Source organism: Callithrix jacchus, chromosome 12 (genome assembly GCF_049354715.1).
Source record: "Callithrix jacchus isolate 240 chromosome 12, calJac240_pri, whole genome shotgun sequence".
NCBI lineage: Eukaryota > Metazoa > Chordata > Mammalia > Primates > Cebidae > Callithrix > Callithrix jacchus.
In genome coordinates, this window is record NC_133513.1 from 17,782,552 (window position 1) to 17,805,888 (window position 23,337).

Sequence of the window (23,337 nt, forward strand, 5' to 3'; positions counted from 1 at the left end):
ATGCTTGGTCCTAGGCACTCTCTTCCTCTCCATCACCCCCTTGGTGCTTGTGGTAGTAGAATAATGACCCCAAAGATGCTCACGTGCAAATCCCTAGAACCTGTCAATAATCTGGCTTACATAGCAAAAGGGACCATCCAGAAATGATTAAATGAAGGACCCTCATTCATTCATTCAGGATGGGGAGATCATCCTGAATTAACGGGGTAGGTCCAGTATCATCACAAGGGGCCTCATAAGGGAAAGACAGAAGCAGGAGAGCCAGAGTCAGAGAGAGGCTGGAAGATGCTGACTTTGAAGATGGGGAAAGGGCTATGAGCCAGGGAATGCAGGAGGCCTCTAGAAACACAGGGAAAAAACAAAAGGTGCAGAACAGAATCTCCCCCAGAGACTCTGGAAAGGAATGCTGTCCTGCTGGTACCTTGATTTTAGCCCCTTAAGACCATTTTAGAATTCTGAACTGCAGAACTATAAGATAATAGAACGGGGTGGCAGCTCATGCTGGTAATCCCAGCACTTTGGGAGGTGGGAGGATCACGTGAGCCTAGGAATTGGAGACCAACCTGGGCAACACTGGGAGACCCATCTCTACAAAAAAAATAAGAAAAATGTAGCTGGCATGGAGCCAGGCTTCCATCCTAGCTATTCAATGAGGCTGAGGCGGGAGGATCACTTGAACCTAGGAAGTAAAGGCTGCAATGAGCTGTGATTGTGCCACTGAGGGGGGAAAATACTTAATGAACTCCTGTTGCTTTAAGTTATGAAGTTCAGGGTACTTTGTTACGGCAGCAGCAAAAAACTAAAAGACTGGCCAGTCTCCTGATTGTAACAGTGACAATGCCCAAATATATCACTTCCAGGCTAAGTGTCACACTTCGATATTCAGCTGCCTACTTATTGGACACCTCTACTGAGACGTCTGAATTCTGGACCCTCCTCCCAAGCCTTCTGCACCCAATGGAGTTGGTGGCAATGCCATCCTTCTAGGTGCTTGAGCCAAAATCTGGGACGGAACCTTCACTCTTAATTCCTTATCACTCCCCTCATCCAGGCTGCTAGTCCTGCTGGCCCCATCTTTAACACACAGCCAGATTCTGACCACTCCTCACCAGCCTCCTCTACCCCCCTGGTGTAAGCCTCCACAGCCTCTGTGCCTCTACCGCTGCCCCTACATTCTTCCCAGCACAGGAGCAGCGGGGTCCTTAAGACAAAGAATGTCACTCTTGTGGTCCCCACTGCATTTCTCCAAATCCTCAGGGAGAATCCTCAGGGAGGCTGATGAAGCCACCTATAATGTGATGCCCCTCCCCCACCTCTGTGACTTTATCTCCTACCAACCCCACCTTGCTCTGCTCCAGCCACTCTGGCCTTACTGTTCCCTGGGCACAGCAGAAGGACACATCCCCACCCCAGGGCCTTTGCAGGTGATGTACCCCTTGTCTGGAGCACTCTTCCCTGATGTCCTCATGAGTAACTCCCTCACTGCCTTCAGGATCTGCTTAAATGTCACCTTCTCAACAAGGCCTGCCCTGAGCACCCCAAACTGCCACTCATCCCAGTCACCTCCACAATGCCCAATGCTTCTCACTGTGCCCTAGTGTTTCTGTTTTCCTTTCAATCTACAGTATCATTTACCCATCTATCATTCTTATTGTTTGCTCATCTCCTGCACTAGAATGTAACTCCACAAGGGCAGGGATCTTTGTTTTGTTCATGGTGTTTAAAATAGTGCCCAGCATAGAGGACATTCAATAAATAAATGAATCACTGGAAGGGTATCTGGGTAAGTTTGTTTGTTTATTGTTTGCTTGTTTGTTTTGGTGGTGGGGACAGGGTCTAGATCTGTCACCCAGCCTGGAGTGCAGCTGCACAATCATGGCTCACTGCAGTGTCAGCCTCCCATATTCAACCAATCCTCTTGCCTCAGTCAGGAGTTCAAGACCAGCCTGGCCAGCATGGTGAAACTCCCATCTCTACTAAAAATACAAAAATTAGCTGGGCATGGTGGCACATGCCTATAATCCCGGGCTGGTCTTGAACTCCTGACCTCAAGTGATCCACCCGCCTCAGCCTCCCAAAGTGCTGGAATTACAGGTGTAAGCCACTGCACCCGGCCAGAAAAAGCTTATTAAAGAAAAAAAAAATAGCCTCAGAATTAAACAGAATCATGGCATACAGTAAGTGCTTAGAAATGGTAATGGGTATCATTATTCTTTTCTTTCTTTTTTTTTGAGACAGGGTCTTACTCTGTTGTCCAGGCTGGAATGCAGTGGCGGGATGCTGACTCACTCCAGCCTCAACATCCTTGGGCTCAGGTGATCCTCCCACCAGCATAGCTGGAACTAAAAGGTGCATAGCACCACACCCAGCTAAGTTTACAGAGATGGGATTTCACTATGTTGCCCAAGCTAGTCTTGAACTCCTTGGCTCAAGCGATCCATCCACCTCAGTCTCCTAAAGTGCTAGGATTACAAGCATTTTTTTTTTCTTTCTGTTCATGGAAATAACTCACTCAACATTTAATGACATGCCTTCACCCTTCCAGTGAAAAATCCCCCACAAAATACAGAAATAAATAAAGTAGAAAGTGAAGCCTTCCATTATTCTACCTCCCACTGTCAGGTCAATGTATCACATTCTAGACATTTTCCTCTGTGTGAGCGTTTATTTCTAAACTTTTTGCAAACATAGGATGACACCCTATATTTTAGTAACTCACTCACTTTCGATACAGCATAGATTTCCTTCCATAAAAGTCCACATCACTCTCCAGGGTTCTGAATGCCTGTAAGCTATTCCACAACAGGGATGAAATAACTGATTTACCATTTCCTGAAGATGAACTTTAAGCTATTTCTAATGTTCCCCTACAAACAATGCTTTAATGAACAGCCTCCATCCCACACATCTATGAGCACACAGGAGACTTTCCTTGGGATAAATCACTGATTACGGAATTGTGGGCACGCTGGCACATTTGAAACACTGTCATCTTACTGCCAAATTATCCTCATTATTCTCGGAATGAACTGCCTGCATTCACCCCTCCCAGAGGCAGAAGGGGGCACATATCCCCACCCCTGCCTTCCTCCTTAGGTGAGTCTCTCCTTCAACAGGGTGGTGGCAGGCCTCTGTGACATCACAGATGTGGAGGTTGGGAGAGAGACAAGCCATGTGGCTGCCCAATTGGGACCTCAGGGAACAGCACTGGACATCCCCTTCTGAGACTCAGCATGTATTTAGCTGTAAGAGTCTTGGTTGACTGGTATCATTTCTAATCACCAGTGCCAGGGACCATACTCAATAGAAGCAGGGAAGCTGGCAGGGAGAGGCTAAATGTCATTTTAAAAATCATTATAATACAATTTTAGATTTGGAAAAAGCCAAGAAAAGAATCTTATCATACAAAGCATCCATTGCCATTCACATATTCATTCAACAAATATTTCAGTTCCTTTTAGTTCAGGCTATTCTCAATATTAGGATTGTCACAGTGAACAAAAGAAAGTCCCTGTTCTCAGTAAACTTTCATCCCACTTGGGGAGACAAATCATAAATACTGTATTAGAGTGACAGCCAGCTGCAGTGACAAACAAACCCAAAGTTTCAGATGGCCACCGAAGGCGTCAAGACCTCAGATGAGGCCAAATGTCCCTACCGCCTAGCAGGACATCCTCTTCCTAGAACTTAGAACTAATCTCTGTGGCTGGACAAGGTGGCTCACACCTATAATCCCAGCAAGTAAGTCTCCCGCCTCAGCCTCCTGAGCAGCTGGGATTATAGGAGAGTGCCACCATTCCAGCTAATTTTGTCTCTTTCGTAGCGAGAGGGTAACGCACAAGGTCTTGGAAAAACCTGAGATGTCAAAGATTGACATCCACCCTGGGCTGGGTATGGCGGCTCAAGTCTAATCCCAACACTTTGGGAGGCTGAGGTGGACAGATGGCTTGAGGTCAGGAGCTGGAGATCAGCCTGGACAACATGATGAAATTGTCTCTACTAAAAATAGAAAATTAGCCAGGTAAGGTGGCACATGCCTGTAATTTCAGCTACTCAGGAGGCTGAGGCAGAAGAATCACTTGAACCTGGGAGACAGAGGTTGCAATGAGCCAAGATGGTGCCATTGCACTCCAGCCTGGGCAACAAGAGTGAAACTCCAACTAAAATAAAAAGTATCAAGTATTAGAGGATTGGGAGTAACAATTTTACATCAGTCTAGACCCAAGCCAATCACTGAAAAATTACTGCTAACCTACTATGTGCTAGTGTATTCATCTTAGTAATAGAGTAGACTTTAGCTTCAAATTCATGGTTTCCCCACCTTATTGGGGGAGGAGGTGGGCTCCACCTGCTTTGGGACAGAGAGAACTAACAGCATACCTGGTATCCACCAGCCCCTTCTCCTTTCTACGAGCTCTGCTTTACCCCAACGGGCAGTGTGCTTTTGCAAAAAGCTGAAATTGAGCTGAAAGTCACATAAAATAAAGCTCATCATTTAAAGTGTGTAATTCAAGGCCAGGCATGGTGGCTCATGCCTTTAATCCCAGCACTTTGGGAGGCCGAGTCTTGAGGACCTCTTGAGGTCAAGAGTTCGAGACCAGCCTGACCAACATGGTGAAACCCCGTCTCTACTAAAAATACAAAAATGAGCGGGGCATGGTGGCACATGCCTGTAATCCCAGCTACTCGGGAGGCTGAGGCATGAGAATCACTTGAAGCAGAAGGCAGACATTGCAGTGAGCCAAGGTTGTACCACTGCACTCTAGCCTGGGCAACACAGCGAGACCCTGTCATTAATTCATTCACTCATAAATAAAGTGTGTAATGCAGTGGCATTTAGTACAGTTACAATGTTGTGTAACCACTGCTTCTGCCAAGTTCCAAAGCATCAGCCCAGAAGGAAGCCCTGCACCCATGGCATAGCTGCTCCCTGTTCTACCCATCCTGGTCACCCTGATCAGTTTCTGTCTCCACAGACTCCCAATGCCAGGCCCTCCACAGAAACAGAACCGCACACCCTGTGCTGCCTCAGGACATTTGGAGGAGCAGCTCCTTCTTCCCAGGTGCTCCGTCCTCCTCTTACTCTGGCACCCTTTAGGGCTCACTTCACCAGCACCTCTTTGGGGCTCTCCTTAGGGCCCCCCCTGAGGTCAGGCTCTCCAGCACATGTCCTCAGGAACCTGAGGTGTCCCTTTCTCAGCATTTACCACTATTGCAATTATTCTTCGGGGCGATTTCATTCGTGCCTTCTATAGTTAGATGATAAAGTCTATTAGGGGAAGGGTGTGGTGGCTCACACCTGTAATCTAGTGCTTTGGGAGTCAGAGCCAAGAGGTTTGCTTGAGGCCAGGAGTTTGCGACCAGCCTGGGCAACATAGAGAGATCCCATCCCTACAAAAAAATAATAATAATAGTAGCCAGGCACAGTGGCTCATGCCTGTAATCCCAGCACTCTGGGAGGCCGAGGTGGGCAGATCATTTGAGGTCAGCAGTTCAAGACCAAGCCTGTCCAACAGGGTGAAACCCCATCTCTACTAAAAAACAATTAGCTGGGTGTGGTGGTGTGCACCTATAGTCCCAGCTATTTGGGGGGCTGAGGCTGGAGGGCCTAGACCAAAATCTGGCATGCAATAGGCCAAAATATGGACAGTAATATTTTGTTAATTGAATAGATGATTGCTCCCATTTAGGAGTCATCTTGTGTCTCCCTGGCTGTGACATAGGCAGGCTCCTCACCCAGGGCCCCGCCCACCCCTCACATGCCCATATATGGACATGATGCCAGCCACCTGGCCATGGTCTGTGAGGTCGCAGCCCCTTTGCCCTCACAATGCCCAAGGGCCCCCCGGCGTCTATAAGAGGCCGCAGGGCCAACCCCTGGCTCACAGCCCACGGAGTTCCACCTGCTCACAGGTTGGCTGGCTCAGCCAAGGTAGTGCCCTGCTCTGAGCGACCAGGCCAAGCCATCCTGCACCATGGCCAGGTACAGATGCTGCCGCAGCCAGAGCCGGAGCAGATGCTACCGCCAAAGACGAAGAGGTCGCAGACGAAGGAGGCGGAGCTGCCGGAGACGGAGGGCCAGCAGTAAGTGAGCCCAGCTGAGGGTGGGCTGGGGCTGGGGCTGGGGGCTCTCGGGTGCCCAAGCTTCCTCTCACCACCTTTCATGGTCTCACCAGGGTGCTGCCGCCGCAGGTACAAGCTGCCATGTAGAAGATACTAATTGCACATAATTGCACAAAATAGCAAGTCCACCAAACTCCTGCCTGAGAATTTTACCAGACTTCAAGACCCTCTTGCCACATCTTGAAAATGCCACCATGCAATGAAAAACAGGAGCCTGCTAAGGAACAATGCCGCCTGTCAATCAATAAATGTTGAAAAGTCATCCCACTCTTGTCTCCTTGTCCTTGAGAGGGGAGGCTCAGTGGGGAGGAGGGCTCAGGATGAGCAGAGGGAGAGAGGGCATGCGACAGAGAAGGATGTGGGTAGGGGGGGCATGAGAGAGTAACCGTAGTCACACTGGGTTTTGTTCCAAACTCTTAGTAGTACCAACAAGTCACAACCAAAACCTGCCCAAGTCACAATCAAAACTTAACCCCCTCTTCACAGATCCCTACCCAGTGGAGTTGCGGCAACCGAGTCAAGTTTGAGGACTCACTATGTACATTTCCCCACTCTGCTCAGTGACTTCATCCTGGCAGCTTGAAAGGGACCATGGAAATTTCCAGAAATTAGCAAATGCTACAAATCTGGGTTCCCTCCATCCCTGGGGTTTCAGGGGTTCCAGTTAAACATCTAGCTGGATCTCAGCTCCCCTTATCTGACCTCTCCCCTAGTTGCCCACCCAGGGTTTATTTTAGCCCAAAGTGGAAATTTCCATTCTTCAACAAATGAACTCTTAGTTTACAAGTTAAATAGATTAAGCCAGTCACACAGAAGTGTTTCCTCATTCCCGGCCAGAAGTTTTCATACCCAGTGGCTACAGTGATAACACATACAGGTAGCTGAACGGTAGCTGAACTTTTTAATCAAGTGCCATTAAGGAAATTTCTTATCTACCATCCTGCAAACCCAAACATTTTGTTAACCACTGGTTTGGGGCAGGTTTCACAACGTTATGTCCACTTGAGGAAACAAAGGTTAACGTGTCCGTCTGATCGAACCTTAGTCCCCACTCAAGCTGTGTATGATACACTACCCATACTAAAACTTCCAAGGCAAGAGAGTTTAAGACCCCACTGAGATGTGGGGAAGGATGAGAAGTGAGGCAGCCACCCAGACACAAGAAATCCTAGCAGGCAGTGGGCTACTTGGCTCACTCACAGCCTAGCCCACCCTCTCTGATTCCTTAACACAGACCCTGGCTCACAGTCATTTCATGATGGTAGAGCAATGCCCAGAGCACTTCAGCAGGGATCACAGGCTCTGAGACCCAGTTCCCTGAAGTGACAGGGTGCACTAAGCACCTCAGAAATGTCACAGTATGACTTTTGCTTATGGGGCACCAACTGTGTGCTGTGCCTAGCATTCTGCATACATTTTTTTTTTTTTTTTTTTTTTTTTGAGACAGGGTCTCTCTCTGTCACCCAGGCTAGAGTGCAGTGATGCAACCCAGTTCACTGCAGCCTCAATCTCCTGGGCTCAAGTGATTCCCTTACTTCAGCCTCCTGGCCTCTTGAGTAGCTGGGACCGCAGACACGCACCACCATGCCTGGCTAATTTTTTGTAGATATGAGGTGTCACTATGTTTCCCGGGCTGGTCTGAAACTTCTGAGCTCAAGTGATTCTCCTGCCTTGGCACAAGGCGGCTGCCTGGGGCAGGTATCAACAACCTTGTGCTTCCAAGTGAGCACATCAGAGTTCAGTGCTAGCCCTGCCACTACCATGACCCTGATCACTTCAGCAGTGGCCCTCTGTAACACAGTCAGGTCATGACAGCAGTTTGGCTGGACAGGCAGACCCTGGAGTGCAGTGGTGTGAATGTGGCTCACTGCAGCCTCGACCTCCTGGGCTCAAGCGATCCTCCCCGACATGCCACCACACCCAGGCTAATTTTTTTATTCTTTGTAGATGGGGGCCTCACTATGTTGCCCAGGCTGGTCTCAAACTCCTGGGCTCAAGTGATCCTCCCACCTCAGCCTCTCAAAGTGCTGGGATTACAGGTGTGAGCCATCACACCAGCTTCTTCCTATTTTTATCAGCAAGCTCTGGCCGTGGAGATTTGACTTAGCAGGATGTAGGGTAAGGTCCTAGCATTCATATTTTTAACACACACCCTCAGGGAGCTTGAGGGCCACTCTAACGGACCTTCTTATCCCCAAAGAGAGGCAGCACAGAAACACCGCAGGCATGGCAATATCACCGGTCACCTCCTGTAAGAATCTGAAGATTAAGCCCTCTGACTTTGTTTCCTAATGCCACCACGACAGATTGCCACAGGTTGTGACAGATTGCCACAGGTTTTGTAGCTTTAAACAACACAAATATATTATCTTACAGGTCTGCAGTCAGAATTCTGAAACAGGTCTCATGAGGCTAAAATCAAGGAATCAGCAGGGCTGTGTCCCTCCTGGATGCACAAGGGGAGGATAACCCATTTCCCTGTCCATCCCCGAGAGGCTGCCTGCCTTAGCTCATTGTAGGGAGGAAACCCTGCAAGCGCTGTGGCAAGGGTCTGAAGCCTCAGCCTGTTCCCATATAAATATTGATTTAGAAAAGAATTAGAAATTTAGGCACTTTTGTGCCTAATTTAGAATTAGGATTTCTAATTCTAAAATAATTAGAAATTTAGGCACTTTGTATAAAGTTATTCCTTTATTCAAGCTCCAGCTTGATTATAGTTACTCACTTATAATCATAAAGATATATACTCAATATAACCTTTAATTTTACTAATGACTATCAGGTTATGAAGCATGAAACTGAGGTGACATTGTGAACAAAGTGATCCTAAGGCACGTTGTTCTAAGCTCTCTGTGACATCTGCGTAGGGCAGCGCTGGGAAAGCGCCTGCTATTTAGCCAGCTAGGGAAGGAGAAGTCCAAAATGGCCGAGACGTCTTCTTCCTGGGGGAGTTAGGAGAAAACTCCACTCTTCCAAGCTCTTGTGGCAAGGCCTGACGGCTGTCAGGTAGCCCCGCAGACGCCCGGGGCCTTAACTGTCTCTATGTGATGCTGTGCTTCGGTGGTCATGCTCCATGTCTACTATCCCACCCTGCTCCTGCATCTGGTTTCTCTTTTTCTTAAAAGATAAGAGTTAATAATAGTTACTAATCTTAGTGTCCTTGATATTTCTGGCAAATATGCGAAGAGCGCTGACTCATTGGCTTTTCTCCTCCCCTCGGCCACTTGAAAGTCTTGGGCCCCCTACCTTCAAGACACCCTCTCACCGACCACCATTACCTCAATCTACCTTCCCTGCCCCCTGCTTTGTACTCAATAAAAGGCAGAGTGTCCTGGCACTTGGGGCCACTGCAGGTCCCCACGCTTTGGTTGCCAGTGGACCCCTGAGCCCACACTCTCTTTTCTCTATCTCTGTGTCTGTGTCTTTTATCTCTACAGTTTCTTGTCTCGGCACCAACAGGGAGGGGCTCACAGAACCCTATAGGGCTGGACCCTATAGCTCACAGCCTCTGCCTCCATCTTCAAAGACAGCAGCATGGCTTCTTCCAATTTCTCTTCCCGTGAGCCTCCCACCTCCCTCTTCTCTCTTCTAAGGGCCCCTGTGAATGCACTGGGCCAACCAAAATCACCCGGGTGATCTGCATCTTCACATCCTTAATTTGGCCAGTCTGCCACATTCCCACATTCTCCCTGCCCTCCATGAAAGGGAAGCTGGTTTTGTGGTTCTGTGATTCTGATCCTGGACTTAATTCAATGAGAAGCCCTGGCAAGGCTGAGCGGGAGGAGAGAAGATGCATATTTGAGAGGAGGAGAAGGGAGCATCCCCTCCGCTGGGCATAGGCAGAGAGCCAAGGGTATGACTAAAGCCAGGCTAGCCCAGCCTGTGCTTCTCAGCAGAGTGGCCTCGAGCAACTCAACCTCTTCATGCCTGTTTGCCCCACAGAAAATGGGGACTGTTCTAGTGAGGAATGCCCAGGGGTGGTGGCTCACACCTCTAATCCCAGCACTCTGGGAGGCCAACATGGGAGGCTCACTTGAGGCCAGGAGTTTGAGACCAGCCAGGGCAACATGGTGAGACCCTATCTCTATCTCCCTGTGTGCAGGTAGTCCCAGCTACCAGGAGGCTGAGGTGGGAGGATTATCTGAGCACAGGGGGTAGAGGCTGCAGTGAGCCATGATTGTGCCACTGCACTCCAGCCTGGGTGACAGATACTGTCTCAAAAAAAAAAAAAAGAGAGAGAGACAAAATGAGTGAATGTATGGGAAATAAATGAATCAATGCTTGGCACATAGGAGCTACTAGGGAACTGTTTGCTGCTGTCGCCATCTCAACAGTAAGTTGTGTGCAGAACCAAGCACGGAAGTCCCTTCCACATGGTGGAACACGCCACAACACTGAAGAGGCGAGGACACTTCCAAGTGACAATGTGCATTCCCACCAGCTTGGGGCGATGAGGGCTTGGATTAGACAATAAAACACCTGCCATCTGAATGGTCGCACCCTCTACAAGAGACAGGTGACATACTTTACAGGCAAGGCAAGGGGTCTCTCGCCCTTCTAGCCCTGCAGCTTGGGTGCCAGAGCCCTGCTAGCTGTGACCTCCAGCCTGTGCTGCCCTCACAGAGGAGGCTGGGAAGGGCGGGGACAGGGTGGGGCCGCGGAGTCATAGTGGGGGCCCCCTTTAAATACAAGCTCCCAGGGAGCCTCACAGACCAGACCAACACTAACACCAAGGGCAGGTGGGCAGGCCTCAGCCCTCCTCCACCACCCCAGGGCTCAGTGCAACCTCAACACAGGAGCCACCAGATCTCCCAACACCATGGTCCGATACCGCGTGAGGAGCCCGAGCGAACGCCCACACGAGGAGTACAGGCAGCTGGTGAACTGGCAGGAGCAAGGACGTAATGGCCAAGAAGAGCAGGGGCTAAGCGCAGAAGGTGGCGAGGTCTACGGGAGGACCCACCAAGGCTACTCTAGCTATAGGCGCAGGCGCTGCTCTCGCAGGAGGCGGTACCGGATTCACAGAAGACGGAGTCGCTCCTGCAGAAGGCGCAGAAGACGCAGCTGCCGATACCGGAGAAGGCCTCGCAGAGGTCTGCCCGTGCCCCCCACCCTGCATGCCCCTCACCACCCCAGGCACAGGAGGGAGGCTGGGACCCACCCCACCTGGCAGAGGCTTCAGCTCCCTGACCCCTGTCCCCACCCAGAGTCCCTAGGTGCCCCCCTCAACCAGATCTTTCTTTCCCAAAAGGCTGCAGATCCAGGAGGAGGAGAAGATGCAGAAGGTACTAAGCTTCCCGGGCCCCTCACCCTCTGCTGGAAGTTAAGAAAAAGTCACCTGCCCAAGAACCAGCAAGTGAGGCCATAGCAACACCCCTACATCAAATGCTCAAGCCCTGAATTGCTGCTGAGAAGCTCACAAGATCTGAGTGAAATGTGCCAAAGTCACCTGCCCAATAAAGACAAGATACTCGCTGGCCTATTGGGGTCTCCTTCGCACAAATTGCATAAACCTGGCTTCCCTCTCACCCAGGGTGGATAGAGGCTTCTCTGCAGCCCTTCTTCGAGGGCGGGTAGGGCGGGAGCTCTGACGCTCTTAGGGTGCCTAGGAGAGGGTTACTGTGCCTGGGGTGATGCTGTCCTGTCCATGTGCATCTTTCCATTATTCTGTCTTGATCCCCCTCCAGTGAAGAAACAAGTCACAATCAAAAGTGACATCTTTGTGACTTAAAGGCATCTTGCAGTCATATTTAAAAGACCATAGTTTAAAAACACATGTTGGGTGGTAGAAGTGTAAACGGTGGGGGCAGAGGAGCAGTGCAGGCAATGGCTTCAAGGTGGGAAGCAGGTCTGGCATGCTCCAGTAATGGGCTGGCTATGTGAGGCCTCAGGAGGCTCATCTGATCCTTGCTGCCTGCTCTCCTTGGTTTGCAGGTGCATCCCTGTCTGATGGACAAACCTATCTCAATACCCATCTCACATGACAGATTCTAGGATCAGGACTGGGGGAAGAAAATTGGCAAGATCCAACCTCTGTGTTGGATTCCTGGTGCTCAGAAATGACCAATCTAATGACTTTCCAAAAATTTTTTTTTTTTTTGAGATGGAATTTTGCTCTTGTTACCCAGGCTGGAGTGCAGTGGTGCATCTCGGCTCACTGCAACCTCCACTTCCTGGGTTCAAGTGATTCTCCTGCCTAACCTCCTGAGTAGCTGGAGGAGCTAAAAAATATATATATTTTTGGTATTTTTAGTAAAGAAAGCGTTTCACAATGTTGGCCAGGCTGGTCTCCAACTCCTGACCTCAGATGATCCGCCTGCCTCGCCTCCCAAAGTGCTAGAATTACAGGCATGAGCCACCATGCCCAGCCTGAAAAAATTTAAATTTAAAAAATACCACTGCCATTTCAATGTATTAAAAAAAAAAAAAGTAAGCCGGGCACGGTGGCTTACGTCTGTAATCCCAGCACTTTGGGACGCTGAGGTGGGTGGATGACGAGGTCAAGAGATCGAGACCATCCTGGACAACATGGTGAAACCCTGTCTCTAATAAAAATACAAAAATTAGCTGGGCATGGTGGTATGTGCCTGTAATCCCAGCTACCTGGGAGGCTGAGGCAGGAGAATCGCCTAAACCCAGGAGGTGGAGGTTACAGTGAGCCAAGATCGCGCCACTGCACTCCAGCCTGGTGATAGAGTAAGACTCTGACTCAAAAAAAAAAAAATGACAGGTTGGGAGTGGTTGTAATTACAGGCTCATGCCTGTAATCCCAGCACTATGGGAGGCTGAGGTGGGCAGATCACGAGGTCAACAAATTGAGACCATCCTGGCCCACATGATAAAACCCCGTCTCTATTAAAAATATAAAAATTAGTTGGGTGTGGTGGCAAGTGCCTGTAGTACCAGCTACTTGGGAGGCTGAGGCAGAAGAATCGCCTGAACCCGGGAGGCAGAGGTTGCAGTGAGCCAAGCTCTCACCACTGCACTCCGGCCTGGCAACAAAGCGAGATTCTGTCTCAAAAAAAAAAAAAAAAAGTGCTCACCCCACCCCCACCCCCACCCCCCCACCCCCGCGCATGCTGAAATGGTGCTGCCCAGACAGGGGAACCTTGCTACAGGGCAGTTCCATGATGTCTTCAAAGAGACCTGTGGCCCTAAACAACTTAAGAGGATGTCACTCCACCCTGACCTGGGCAGAGAGGCATCCGGTTGCTGGTGTCCATCTCGTATCAAGGACAGAGCAGCCCCTTGTTCATCCCAGCTTGGCTTCTGGCCTGTGCCCAACGCCTTAGACAAACAAAAAAAGCTTAGAAGCCGTTGCTTTTCAAGAAGATTTCACACTTTCAGGCCCCAGAAGGAAGAGTTCTAAGGGTTCCTGAGTTTTATGAAGCACACAGCTTGGTGATTTATTCCAAATGGTCAGCAGTCAAGAAACAACACAGATAGCTCTCTCTGGCTGACTCTTTCTGGAATGTGAGGAGGAGTCTGTGTGTGCTCCCCACCCCCACGCTTCTAGAAATTAAATCCCTAACTGCCATCCCAGCTACAAGGGAAACTTTCTCCAGGGCAAATGAGGACTGTGGTGTCGGTGCTGTCCCCAACACTCTGCCTTGCAGACCTGCCCTGTAGGGGCTGGCAGCTGCTGGTGGCTGAGGTCTCAATCCTGTTGGCTCAGACCAGGTTCCCAAGTGGGCGTGGGCTCCAGGAGCCCCTTTGTGATGTCAGCATCCTGCCCCACTCACAGCCCCTCCACCAACTACCTCACCTCCCAGTCCAGAGAGACAGGCAACGTGGACCATGGGTTCCCACTGTGCCAAGCTCAGCACAGGCCACAGCCTGGGCCATAGCACCGGCCACAGCAAGAGCTATGGCCGTGGCCACAAATCTACCATGAAGAAGCTCGTGACCTGCATGAGTCAGGATAACTTCTGTCTGTCATCAGAGGGCGAAGAAGATGAGGAGGAGAAAGAGGAAGGAGAAGATAAGGAGGAAGAGGAGCTGCCGGTCCAGGGCAAGCTGCTACTGATGGAGCCGGAGCAGCAGGAAGGGATGAGGACAGTGCCAAGGACAAGCAGAACCCCGAGCCCAAGCAGATGCACTCCTGACCCATGATGACAGCCGGGAAGGGACACCCACTGCTGCTCCCACCGAAGTATTCAGAGAAGAGTCAGTAAAAAGTCTGAGGAATCCTCCTTGTCTCTGGTGTCCCCTCACCCCCTCCCTCCTGGTATCGCATGTGCACATGTGTGTGAATGTGTGAGCCTGTGGGTGCACATGGAGGAAGGCTGAAGAGCAAGGCTCGGTGACCTTGTTCCCAAGCCCCAGCCAGAGGTTCAGGGTCTTTGGGAGGGGAATCAACTCAGCCAAATCTTCCCATCTCTAGGACAGGTTGGGGGGACTGTGCTCCCCAACCACGGACAGATTTTTAAGAACATTGGCTTGGGAGTTCGGCGGACCTGGGTTCAAACTTCTTTTCTGCCAGCCGTGTGCCCTTGAGCAAGTCACTGCATGTCTTTGGACCTCAGCCTGCCCCTCCCAGCATTTGGGGGAAGCTAATAGCTACTCATGGGTCAGCTGATCAGGAGAATTAGCTCAAGTACTGGGTGGGACCAGACCTGGCACCACCAGTGCTGAGCTAGAACAGGGATTATTGCTGGGGTCATAGTGAGCCTCGGACTCTTCCGCTGCCAGTCTATGCTGCTGGCGACCATCTGCACCCCCACCTGGAAGCTCACTCCTGCCTTCTTCAAGGGGTCTAGCCTTCGGACAGAGACAGTGCCCCATGAGAGCAGCAGGCAAAGGAGGTCCAGGGAGGTGACTGGGTGCAGACACAGAACCCAGGCCCCGTTCTCTGGCTCTGGGCTCAGTGGAGCATGTCTTCTGCCCACCCCGGCCCTGGCTCCTCCCTCACCCCTTCCATCCAAAAGAAGTGACAAATGTGATCACTACCCCATTCCCTCACAGTCCTCCAGGCACCAGCCACCTGCCCCCAAGGGGATCCTAGTTGGTGCCGTGGCAGTGGGGCTGGGGGGTGGGAAATTTTCAGGGAAGACTTGGTTTCGCTGGGGGCTGTGTGTGAGGGTAGGAAGGGGCCTTGGGCTACCCCGAGGTGAGGCCACTGCTCAGCCTTGCAATGGCCAAGGGTAGGCTGGAGGAAAGGGGAGGCCTCGATACTCCACCACTCCCAGCCCCACAAATGACTCGTTTGGCCAGCTTTGTTCTTTTGTCCAAGGCCCAAGGTCCACCAGCCCATTCATTCACCTAGGAAACATGAGCTGAGCCCGTCTTATGCCCTGCATGGTGCTAGTCACCAGGGATGCTGGTACTAATGAAACACAGTCCCTACCATCCTGGAAGAGAGTTCACAGTCATGGGGGCGGGGGCAGGTATGTGACGTGCCGCACACCTGCTGCTGGAAGAGGTTGGCCCTCCCTGGGAGGACTGGAAAGGTGTGTGGAGGAGAGGCCAGTTGATGATAGGCTGAGATCTCCACATTCTGCTCGAAGGAGGGGAAGCGGGGCGTCGGCAGTGGAGGAGCAGGAGGTCATGGGAAGAGGGGTCCAGAGACCCAAACAGCCCACTACTGGACCTGCTGAGCCCACCCACAGCAAGGCCCTGGGAACCCCGCCAAAGGTGCCTCTCTAATCTCTAAGAATCCCTTAGTGACCTCCAGAGGCAGCCAGACCTGAATATGACTGGCTCTGCCCCTGAGCGGCTGGGGTACTCTGGGCTGGCTCCTCCACCTCTCTGAGCCTGTTCCCTCTTTGCTAAATGTAATCATTGTAGCTGCCTCACAGGGTATGTTAGTTTCCTGGGGCTGCCATACCAAACTGCCACAACCTTGGTGGCTAAAAACAATAGGAATGTGTTCTCTGCAGTTCTGAAGGCCAGAAGTCTGAAGTCCAGGCACCAGCTGGGCTGACCTCCCTCCAGAGGCCTTAGCAGAGAATCCTTCCTTGTCTTCTCTAGTTTATAGAACTCCAAGCTCGTCAGCCAGGTGAGGAGGCTCACGCCTCTAAGTTCAGCACTTTGGGAGACCGAGGTGGGCAACTCACAAGGTCAGGAGTTCAAGACCAGCCTGACCAACACGGTGATACCCCATCTTTACTAACAAAAATTAGCTGGACATGGTGGCATGCACCTGTAAACCCAGATACTCAGGAAGCTGAGGCAGGAGAATCGCTTGAACCCGGGAGGCACAGGTTGCAGTGAGCCGAGATTGTGCCACTGTACTCCAGCCTAGGCAACAGAGTGAGACTTTGTCTCAAAAAAAAGAGAACTCCAAGCTTGTCTCCATCTTCACACAGTTTCCTCTTCTCCCTGAGTGACAACTCTTCTGTCCCTCGTAAGAACATCTGGATTTGGATTTAGGGCCCACTGGCTAAGCCAACATGCTTATCTCCAGATTCTCAGATTAAATACATCTGCAAGACCCCCTTTTCCAAATAATATCACATTGAGAGGTTCTAGGAGTCACAACGTGGACTCCTAGATTTTTGGGGCCACCATTCAGTCCACTACAAAGAGTGACTTTATGGCTTGAGGGCAAAGCTGCCTGGATAGGGTGAGGCCCAGAGCCCAGCCACGTAGAAAGCATTCAGTAAATGAAAGCAGTTCTCACTGTGAGAAATTTCACTTTTATTAAGAAATAAACTGCAAAGGCTGGGCATGGTGGCTCATGCCTGTAGTCCCATCACTCTGGGAGGCCAAAGCAGGAGGATATCTTGAGCTCATGAGTTCAAGACACACCTGGGCAACAAAGTGAGACCCTGTCTCTACAAAAAAAAATTCGACAAGTGTGGTGGCATGCACCTATGGTCATAGCTACTCAGGAGGCTGAGGTGGGAGGATCGTTTGAATCTAGGAGGCTGTAGTCAGCTGTAATCATGCCACTGCACTCTAGCCTGGGCAACACAGCTAGACCCTGTTTTGAAAAAAACAAAAAGAAAAAAAACTTCCATAAAAGCAGATGATCGCAAATCCTCATAGCAAGAGGCAAAGCTGCACATGGGCGAAGGGAGAAGTTGCCTTAGGCTGGGGCCTGCTGAGGGAGGGGAGACAGAGACAGAGGGTGTTCTCTGCAGGGACCAGTAGGGAAGCACAGGCCAAGGGCCAAGCGCAAAGGCATCGGCCAAGGTGGGGAGGGGTGGAGGGCTCTGAATGAACACCCAAAGAGCAGGAGATCAAATGGCCTGGTGTTCAAACGTAAGTCTGGGCTTTCTCCTCCAGTTGCTGGGGTGTCTGAGCAGGGAAGGCATCATTCAGACTTCGTTAGCAGGGAGGGGAGGAGAATCAAGAGGCAGGAACTGAAAGAGAAAGACGGGTTTCCAGGGGCCTCCTATAGCCTGACAAGCATCTCAGGCTCACAAGAATACAATAAAAGAAGGAAAGACACCTCTTCGTCACATAAGGCAACTAAGCCTCAGAAACCACAATGGCCTACCCAAGGTTGAACATCAGTGTAAACTGGGATTTGAACCTGGCTCAGAATCTCCCGACTTTCCATCTGGCTGGGGAGGTGAGCTTGCCGGGAGGGCCCCAGAACCACCCCTTGGTCCATGTGGTTACTCATCTTTCACCCATCCACCAAGTCATCTGATCAATTCATCACCTCCCCATCAACCGGGCACTAATCATCTATCTTACCAACTGCCCACCATTCAGTTGCCATCACTAGGGTCAGGGCTGCACCCCTGGCGCCCAAGCTGCTGAGGGTGTTAAGCAAAAGACCTGATGATGCTGGTCAGTGATGTTTACTGAGCTCTTATTGCGGGCTGGGCCTGGGCTAACTGCTTGACAGAAATTCTCTCCTTTATAATAATTCTTCTAATTATTGTCTCTATTCTGCAGACATGAGGAAACTGAGACTTGTTCAGGCCAATCCCCAGGGATGACATGCGGAAAAAGCAGATCTGGGATGCAGACAAAGCTCAATCTGACCCAAGGGCTCCTTCCCTGAACCAGCAACTGGGACTACCCCAGGGTACCCCTAAGTGCTGCCCCGCCCTGGAGGTGAGGGTAAGGGGTAGGGGGCTTTGTCTTGGCTGGGCTACATCTGTCACATCCCTGTGGCCTGTGCCATCATAATCAGCCCCAACTATATAACCAGGGGCTGCCAGGGCCTCTGTAAATCTAGGCCTGCTGGGAGAGGAGGAAGAGGAGGCCCTGCCCCTCCAATCGTGGCCTCCTATGGACACCAAGACTCACAGCCTTCCCATCACCCACACCCCACACCATAGAAACTCTCGGCCCCAAAGCACCGCCTGCAGCCCGTGCACCTGCAGCCGCCACTGCCAGACTTGCAGCCAGCACTGCAGCCAGCACTGCAGCCAGCACTGCAGCCGGAGTGGGAGCTCCAGCTGGAGCCCAACCACCCACCACAGCCCACCCGGCACCCACAGCTCTTCTGGCCGCCAGAGCCAGAGTCCCAGACCCAATCCACCACCAAAGAACCACAAAAAGACCATGAACTCCCACCACTCTCCCACGCGGCCCACCATCCTTTACAGCAGCTGCCCCAAGAGAAGAAAGAACTTGGAAGGCAAGATGAACAAGAGAAAAATGGCCAAGAGGATCCGGCAGGTGTACAAAACCAAGAAGCGGAGCTCAGGTACCCTTTAAGGACGTGGGGAAGGGTCCCAGAGCCCACGGATGACAGGGGGCAGACCCTGGGGGGCAGTAAGGGGAGATCTGTAGCCAGGTCACAGAGGAACCATAGGCAAGGATGAAGAGGGAGAAGAGAAACAATGGCAGTTGGCCAGTTGAATGTATCAACACTGACAGACTTTGAATAAATGGGATGGGCTGATTGGAAGGATGGAAGGTTGGTCAGTCAGCAGATTGGCTAGATGGAAGCATGAATGGGGTTGAGAGGTTGAGTGGATGGGTGGGTGGATAAATAAAGAATATATAGTTGGAAGAATGCATTGGTTAAATGGCAGCAAGGTTGGATGTGATTGAATGGATGGATAAATAAATGGATTAATGCACTGGCTGGCTAGCCATTGGTTTGTTAGGTAGATGATTAATTGGAAGAATATGGTTGGTAGATGAAATGGTTGAATACAGAGTTAGTTTTGATGGGTTGGTTTGATTGGTTAAATAATGGTTGGCTAAGTAGGTGGATGGTAGCTCAGATTTCTAGATAGAGGGAGGGATGATGAATTGATACATTTATTTGAATGAAGTAATTGAATGATAGATGGAAGAATAGATGTCTAGACTAATGGGATAGAATGGAAAAGAAATGTTGAATAAATGAATAGAATGGGTGAACTAATGAATGGATGGATGACAAATGGAAGGGATAAATGGATGGATGGATGGATTCACATAGGTCTAAACTCTGTCTCCACCCCATATTCAATCACAAATTAGCGTAAGACGTAAAGGTCGGTGATTTCATGAAGCGCTCAGCTATTAAAGCTTCCTTTCTCACTGTTAATCTCTTAGGACAGAAATCCAACGCATGAGACTGCACTCCTTGGCTTGTTCCTGCGTGTTTCACCCAAATGAGAAACGCCATCAGGCACAGAATGCTAGGATGAAGTCCATCTTCTTGCAGGAACATGCTCCTATGGTGATTTCTATGCAACACTAATTAAAGCTTGTACCCTGCAAGATTATCCCTGAGTAGTCATTTTGATCTCACTAATAAAGGCGTTACATGTCTTGGGACAGAAATAAACAGGGATGGGATGCCAAGAAGCCTGCAGAGTGGATGGGCAACCTGCCTGAATATCTCATCTTTTGCCCTATATGCTCAAACACGGGTGCGTACAGGGTGCGTACATATGTGGACATACAAGATGTCCACATCTATTCATGTGATCCACAGAACATGACAGGAGACAGGAAGAGGGGTTCAGAATGTGCATTCTGCCATCCAGAGCATCCTGAGTTTGAAGCCTGGCTCACCTTTCATACTTGCTGGACTGTGATCCATATCTGAGCCTCACTTGTTGTACCAACCTCAACAGTCCTCAAAGCTGCCACTTCAATAGCACATTTTCAAAAACACTGCCATTAAACTTTTACTAAAGGACCAAAGTCCATGCAGGGGCTGTGCTGGGCTCTGGGAACAGAACTAGAGAACACACAAGGCCTCATGGAGCGTACCGTCCAAACACACAAGACTTGACATCTGCTTCCTTCCTTGATACAGCTCATTTCTGACAAGTCTTGTTATGAATGCAGATGTCATCCCAGTGAGGGAATGAACCTGGGTTAGAAATTGTGTTCCAGAAGAACACAGAATCTGCAGGTGCCAGGACACGAGGTGCCCCCAGCTCATGGGCCAGACCATGCTGGGGTTGGACCAAGTTCAGCAAGAAGTAGCTTGGACATTATTCTTGGTGTGAGAAGTCAGGGGAGGCTCTCAAGTGTGAGTTGATAGAGTCTGGTGTGTTCACTCTGTCACCAAGGCTGGGGTTGTGGTACAATGTTGAATAAATGAATAGAATGGGTAAATTAATGGGTGAACTAGCTAATTTTTGCATTGTGCAGGCATTCTGTCACTGCTTTTTATTACATTTTAAGTTCTAAGATATTTAAGTTCTAGGTTACTATGTAACCTATGCAGGTTACATAGGTATACATGTGCCACCATGGCACATGCCCTGCATACATTAGGCATTTGTCCAAATGCTGTCCCTCCTCTTTGCCCCAATCCCCTAATTTTGTATAGGCGAGGTTTCACTATGTTGATCAGGCTGGTCTCAAACGCCTGACCTCAGGTGATCCACCCACCTTAGCCTCCCAAAGTGTTAGGATTACAGGCGTAAACCACTGCTCCAAGCCTGGTGTGTTTTCAAAATGGCACTGGCTGCTGTGTGGAGACTGGACTGCAGGGGATGGGACAGGTACAGCAATTGGCAGAATGGCAGCCTGGTCTAGCAGAGAGATTTCCCATCCTCATTCCTCTTCCATAAACATTTACTGAGCACCCACTTATGTGGGGCTTCCAAATAGACATGGAGTCCTGCCCTCATCTGCAAAATGGGCACCCTTGCTGTGGCTCTGGGAGAGGTCAATGTGCCACATGTCATGACACAGTGTCTGGCACTCAGTGAGCCTCTGTTATTAATATAGCATAAAAAGTACCAGGCAGATTTTCTTTTTTTTTTTTTTTTTTGAGATGGAGTTTCGCTCGTTACCCAGAATGCAGTGCAATGGCACGATCTCCGCTCACTCCAACCTCCGCCTCCTGGGTTCAGGCAATTCTCCTGCCTCAGCCTCCTGAACCAAGCAGATTTTCATGAAGGAATGCTGGCTGCCAGACCAAATGACTGGTGAATGGTCAGCATCCTGTGTAAAGTGGCTTCTGACCTGCACACCCACTAGCCTTGGTTTTAGGGTCAGACTCCAGTTTGCCCTGATTCTTGCTCTCCTAGCTGGGGGCACTAGGACTAGACCACTCTGAGCCTCACTCACCTCCTCTGTCAAAGGCCGACATGGCGGGAGGCAGGGCACCCAGCAGCCTGCTGTGTGGGAACCTGCCCAGCACAGCGCCAGACACAGGGTCACTTTGTTTCCTTTTGTGTTGCATTTGGCATTTGGGCTGCAGGGAGGTGGGGCAGTAGTAGAAATGAGTGGTGGTGGGGTGTCTGCAGTGGAGGGAAATGAACCAAGATATCTTGGGGAAGGCCTTGCAGGACTGAGCTTTGCTGAGCCTAGGCAGTGGCGTGCCATGGAAGTTCCTCTTTCAGATCTCAGCCGTGTAGCCTTGAGCAACTCAGGTCCCCCTCTGCATCCTGGTCTCTTCTGTAAAATGGGAGGCTAACGGTGCCTCCTGTCCCTGCGGGGGTTCACTGAGACAATGCACCTGCAAGCATCAAACAGAAGGCCTGGCCCATCCCATCAATGCCGCTCTATGCCACTGTCAATCTCCTTTCCTTGGGCCCCTTTATCCTCCCCTCACGGCATGAAAATGTTCAGGTTGTTTCTATTGGGAGAGGGTGTGGGGAAGGACTTAAGCAGGCTTGGCAATCACGTTTATTGATTACCGATTAGCTGTCAGATATTTTAACATAAACGTTTCCAAAGAATCCACACTCTTCAACAAGAAATATTATTGCTCCCACTGTACAGATGGGACTCACAGGTGAAACAACTTGGTCAAGGACTCCTGGTAGGCAGGTCTGAGATAAGAGATTCATGTCTTGCCCAAACTTCCGGGTTCCCAACTGAATATTTAAGGCCACATTAAGCCATGATAGTAACTGACACATCAGTGCAGAAAAGTTTAGGAACACATTTTGAAAGAGGAAGTGGAGGCAGGTTAGACGTAAGGTCGAGGACTTTGAGCCCCACTCACCAAAGGACCTCCTGACTTCCTAACCTGTTTCCTTTTATGATATGATTACTGAAGGCAGATCTTTTATTATAAGCCAATGGACTGGGTCACGCGTGTGGCTTATGGTGCTATCCTTAACTCCACATTTCCCTGAAAGCAGCACTGAGACGAAAGTGGCACAAATTCAGATAGTCACATATATGATCACAGCTTATCACAGCCTCAAACTCCTGGCCACATATACAAAAAAACAGCTGTGCAAACCCAGACACTGAGACCCACATTCACACATGGACCCCAAATACACACACACCCCCCCCACACATGCATGCAGGCTCTCGGTTACCCCCCCAACCCTTCCCACAGGAAACACACATGCAAGCAAGCACTCACAGCGCATGCCACCCTCACACAGTCAGATGTACGATGGCAGGCAAAAAATCCAACCATAGAGTCATCCTTTCACTTAGGGTGGGTGGCAGTAGGTCGGGGGAGGCCTGCTGGAGACCCAAATTCAGGAAATGGAAAGAGACAGGCAATAAATTCAGCCAGGAAGAGAGCATGTGGGTTCTGAAGATGATCTATCTTGATACTCAGAGATTGCATCTCAGTGGGCTACTCGGGGTGAGGTGAGGTTTGGAAAATGAGGCCTGGCCTGCCTGGGTTTACCTGGGGGGCTGTCACTCCTGCAGGCCTGAGGGATTACCAAGGGGAACGAAGCGGTCAGAGGGGAGGGCAGACCCTGGGTGGAGATGCCGATGTGAGCTATGATTTAAGAGGAAAAATATTTCAAAGCCACACAGATCCGGCTTCAAATCCCAGCTCCCCCATTCCCTTGCTGGGTGCCCCAGGCCCATTCCTTAAACTCTCTTGAGTCTCAGGTGCATCTCACACTTTGTAAAGAAGACTGCAGCTAGTCA

The 23,337-nt window shown here is 50.3% G+C and overlaps 4 protein-coding genes, 1 long non-coding RNA gene and 1 pseudogene across 6 annotated transcripts in view; 5 read left to right on the top strand and 1 right to left on the bottom strand.

Annotated features, from left to right (window-relative positions):
- LOC144578794 (uncharacterized) overlaps positions 1-23,337 on the bottom strand; it is a 75,815-nt gene that overhangs the window by 40,101 nt on the left and 12,377 nt on the right. The gene's annotated exons all lie outside the window — the stretch shown is intronic.
- LOC103796573 (uncharacterized) lies at positions 3,185-6,385 on the top strand. Of its 2 annotated transcripts, XR_013524676.1 has the most exons (3): positions 3,185-3,245; positions 4,977-6,084; positions 6,177-6,385. It is a non-coding gene; the product is annotated as an uncharacterized LOC103796573 (long non-coding RNA). The 2 variants fall into 2 exon arrangements; XR_624353.5 differs by lacking the exon at positions 3,185-3,245 and having other exon boundaries at positions 5,796-6,084.
- On the top strand, positions 10,833-11,605 carry PRM2 (protamine 2). Its single transcript, NM_001257256.2, is given in 2 exon segments — positions 10,833-11,216; positions 11,375-11,605. Coding segments are annotated over 2 exon segments (315 nt in total). The 5' UTR covers positions 10,833-10,942; the 3' UTR covers positions 11,416-11,605.
- On the top strand, positions 13,309-13,423 carry LOC118146583 (small nucleolar RNA SNORA48; annotated as a pseudogene).
- Positions 13,894-14,314, top strand: PRM3 (protamine 3). Its single transcript, XM_035267026.3, is given in 2 exon segments — positions 13,894-14,167; positions 14,170-14,314. Coding segments are annotated over 2 exon segments (306 nt in total). The 5' UTR covers positions 13,894-13,920; the 3' UTR covers positions 14,229-14,314.
- On the top strand, positions 18,252-19,748 carry TNP2 (transition protein 2). Its single transcript, XM_009009209.6, has 2 exons — positions 18,252-18,733; positions 19,576-19,748. Exons 1-2 carry the CDS (start codon positions 18,313-18,315, stop codon positions 19,593-19,595), a joined length of 441 nt encoding a protein of 146 aa, XP_009007457.3. The 5' UTR covers positions 18,252-18,312; the 3' UTR covers positions 19,596-19,748.

Coding starts and splice junctions, on each gene's coding strand:
- TNP2 (XM_009009209.6), top strand. CDS start 18,313: ATGGACACCAAGACTCACAGCCTTCCCATCACCCACACCCCACACCAT. Junction 18,734..19,575: donor AACCAAGAAGCGGAGCTCAG/GTACCCTTTAAG, acceptor TTAATCTCTTAG/GACAGAAATCCAACGCATGA.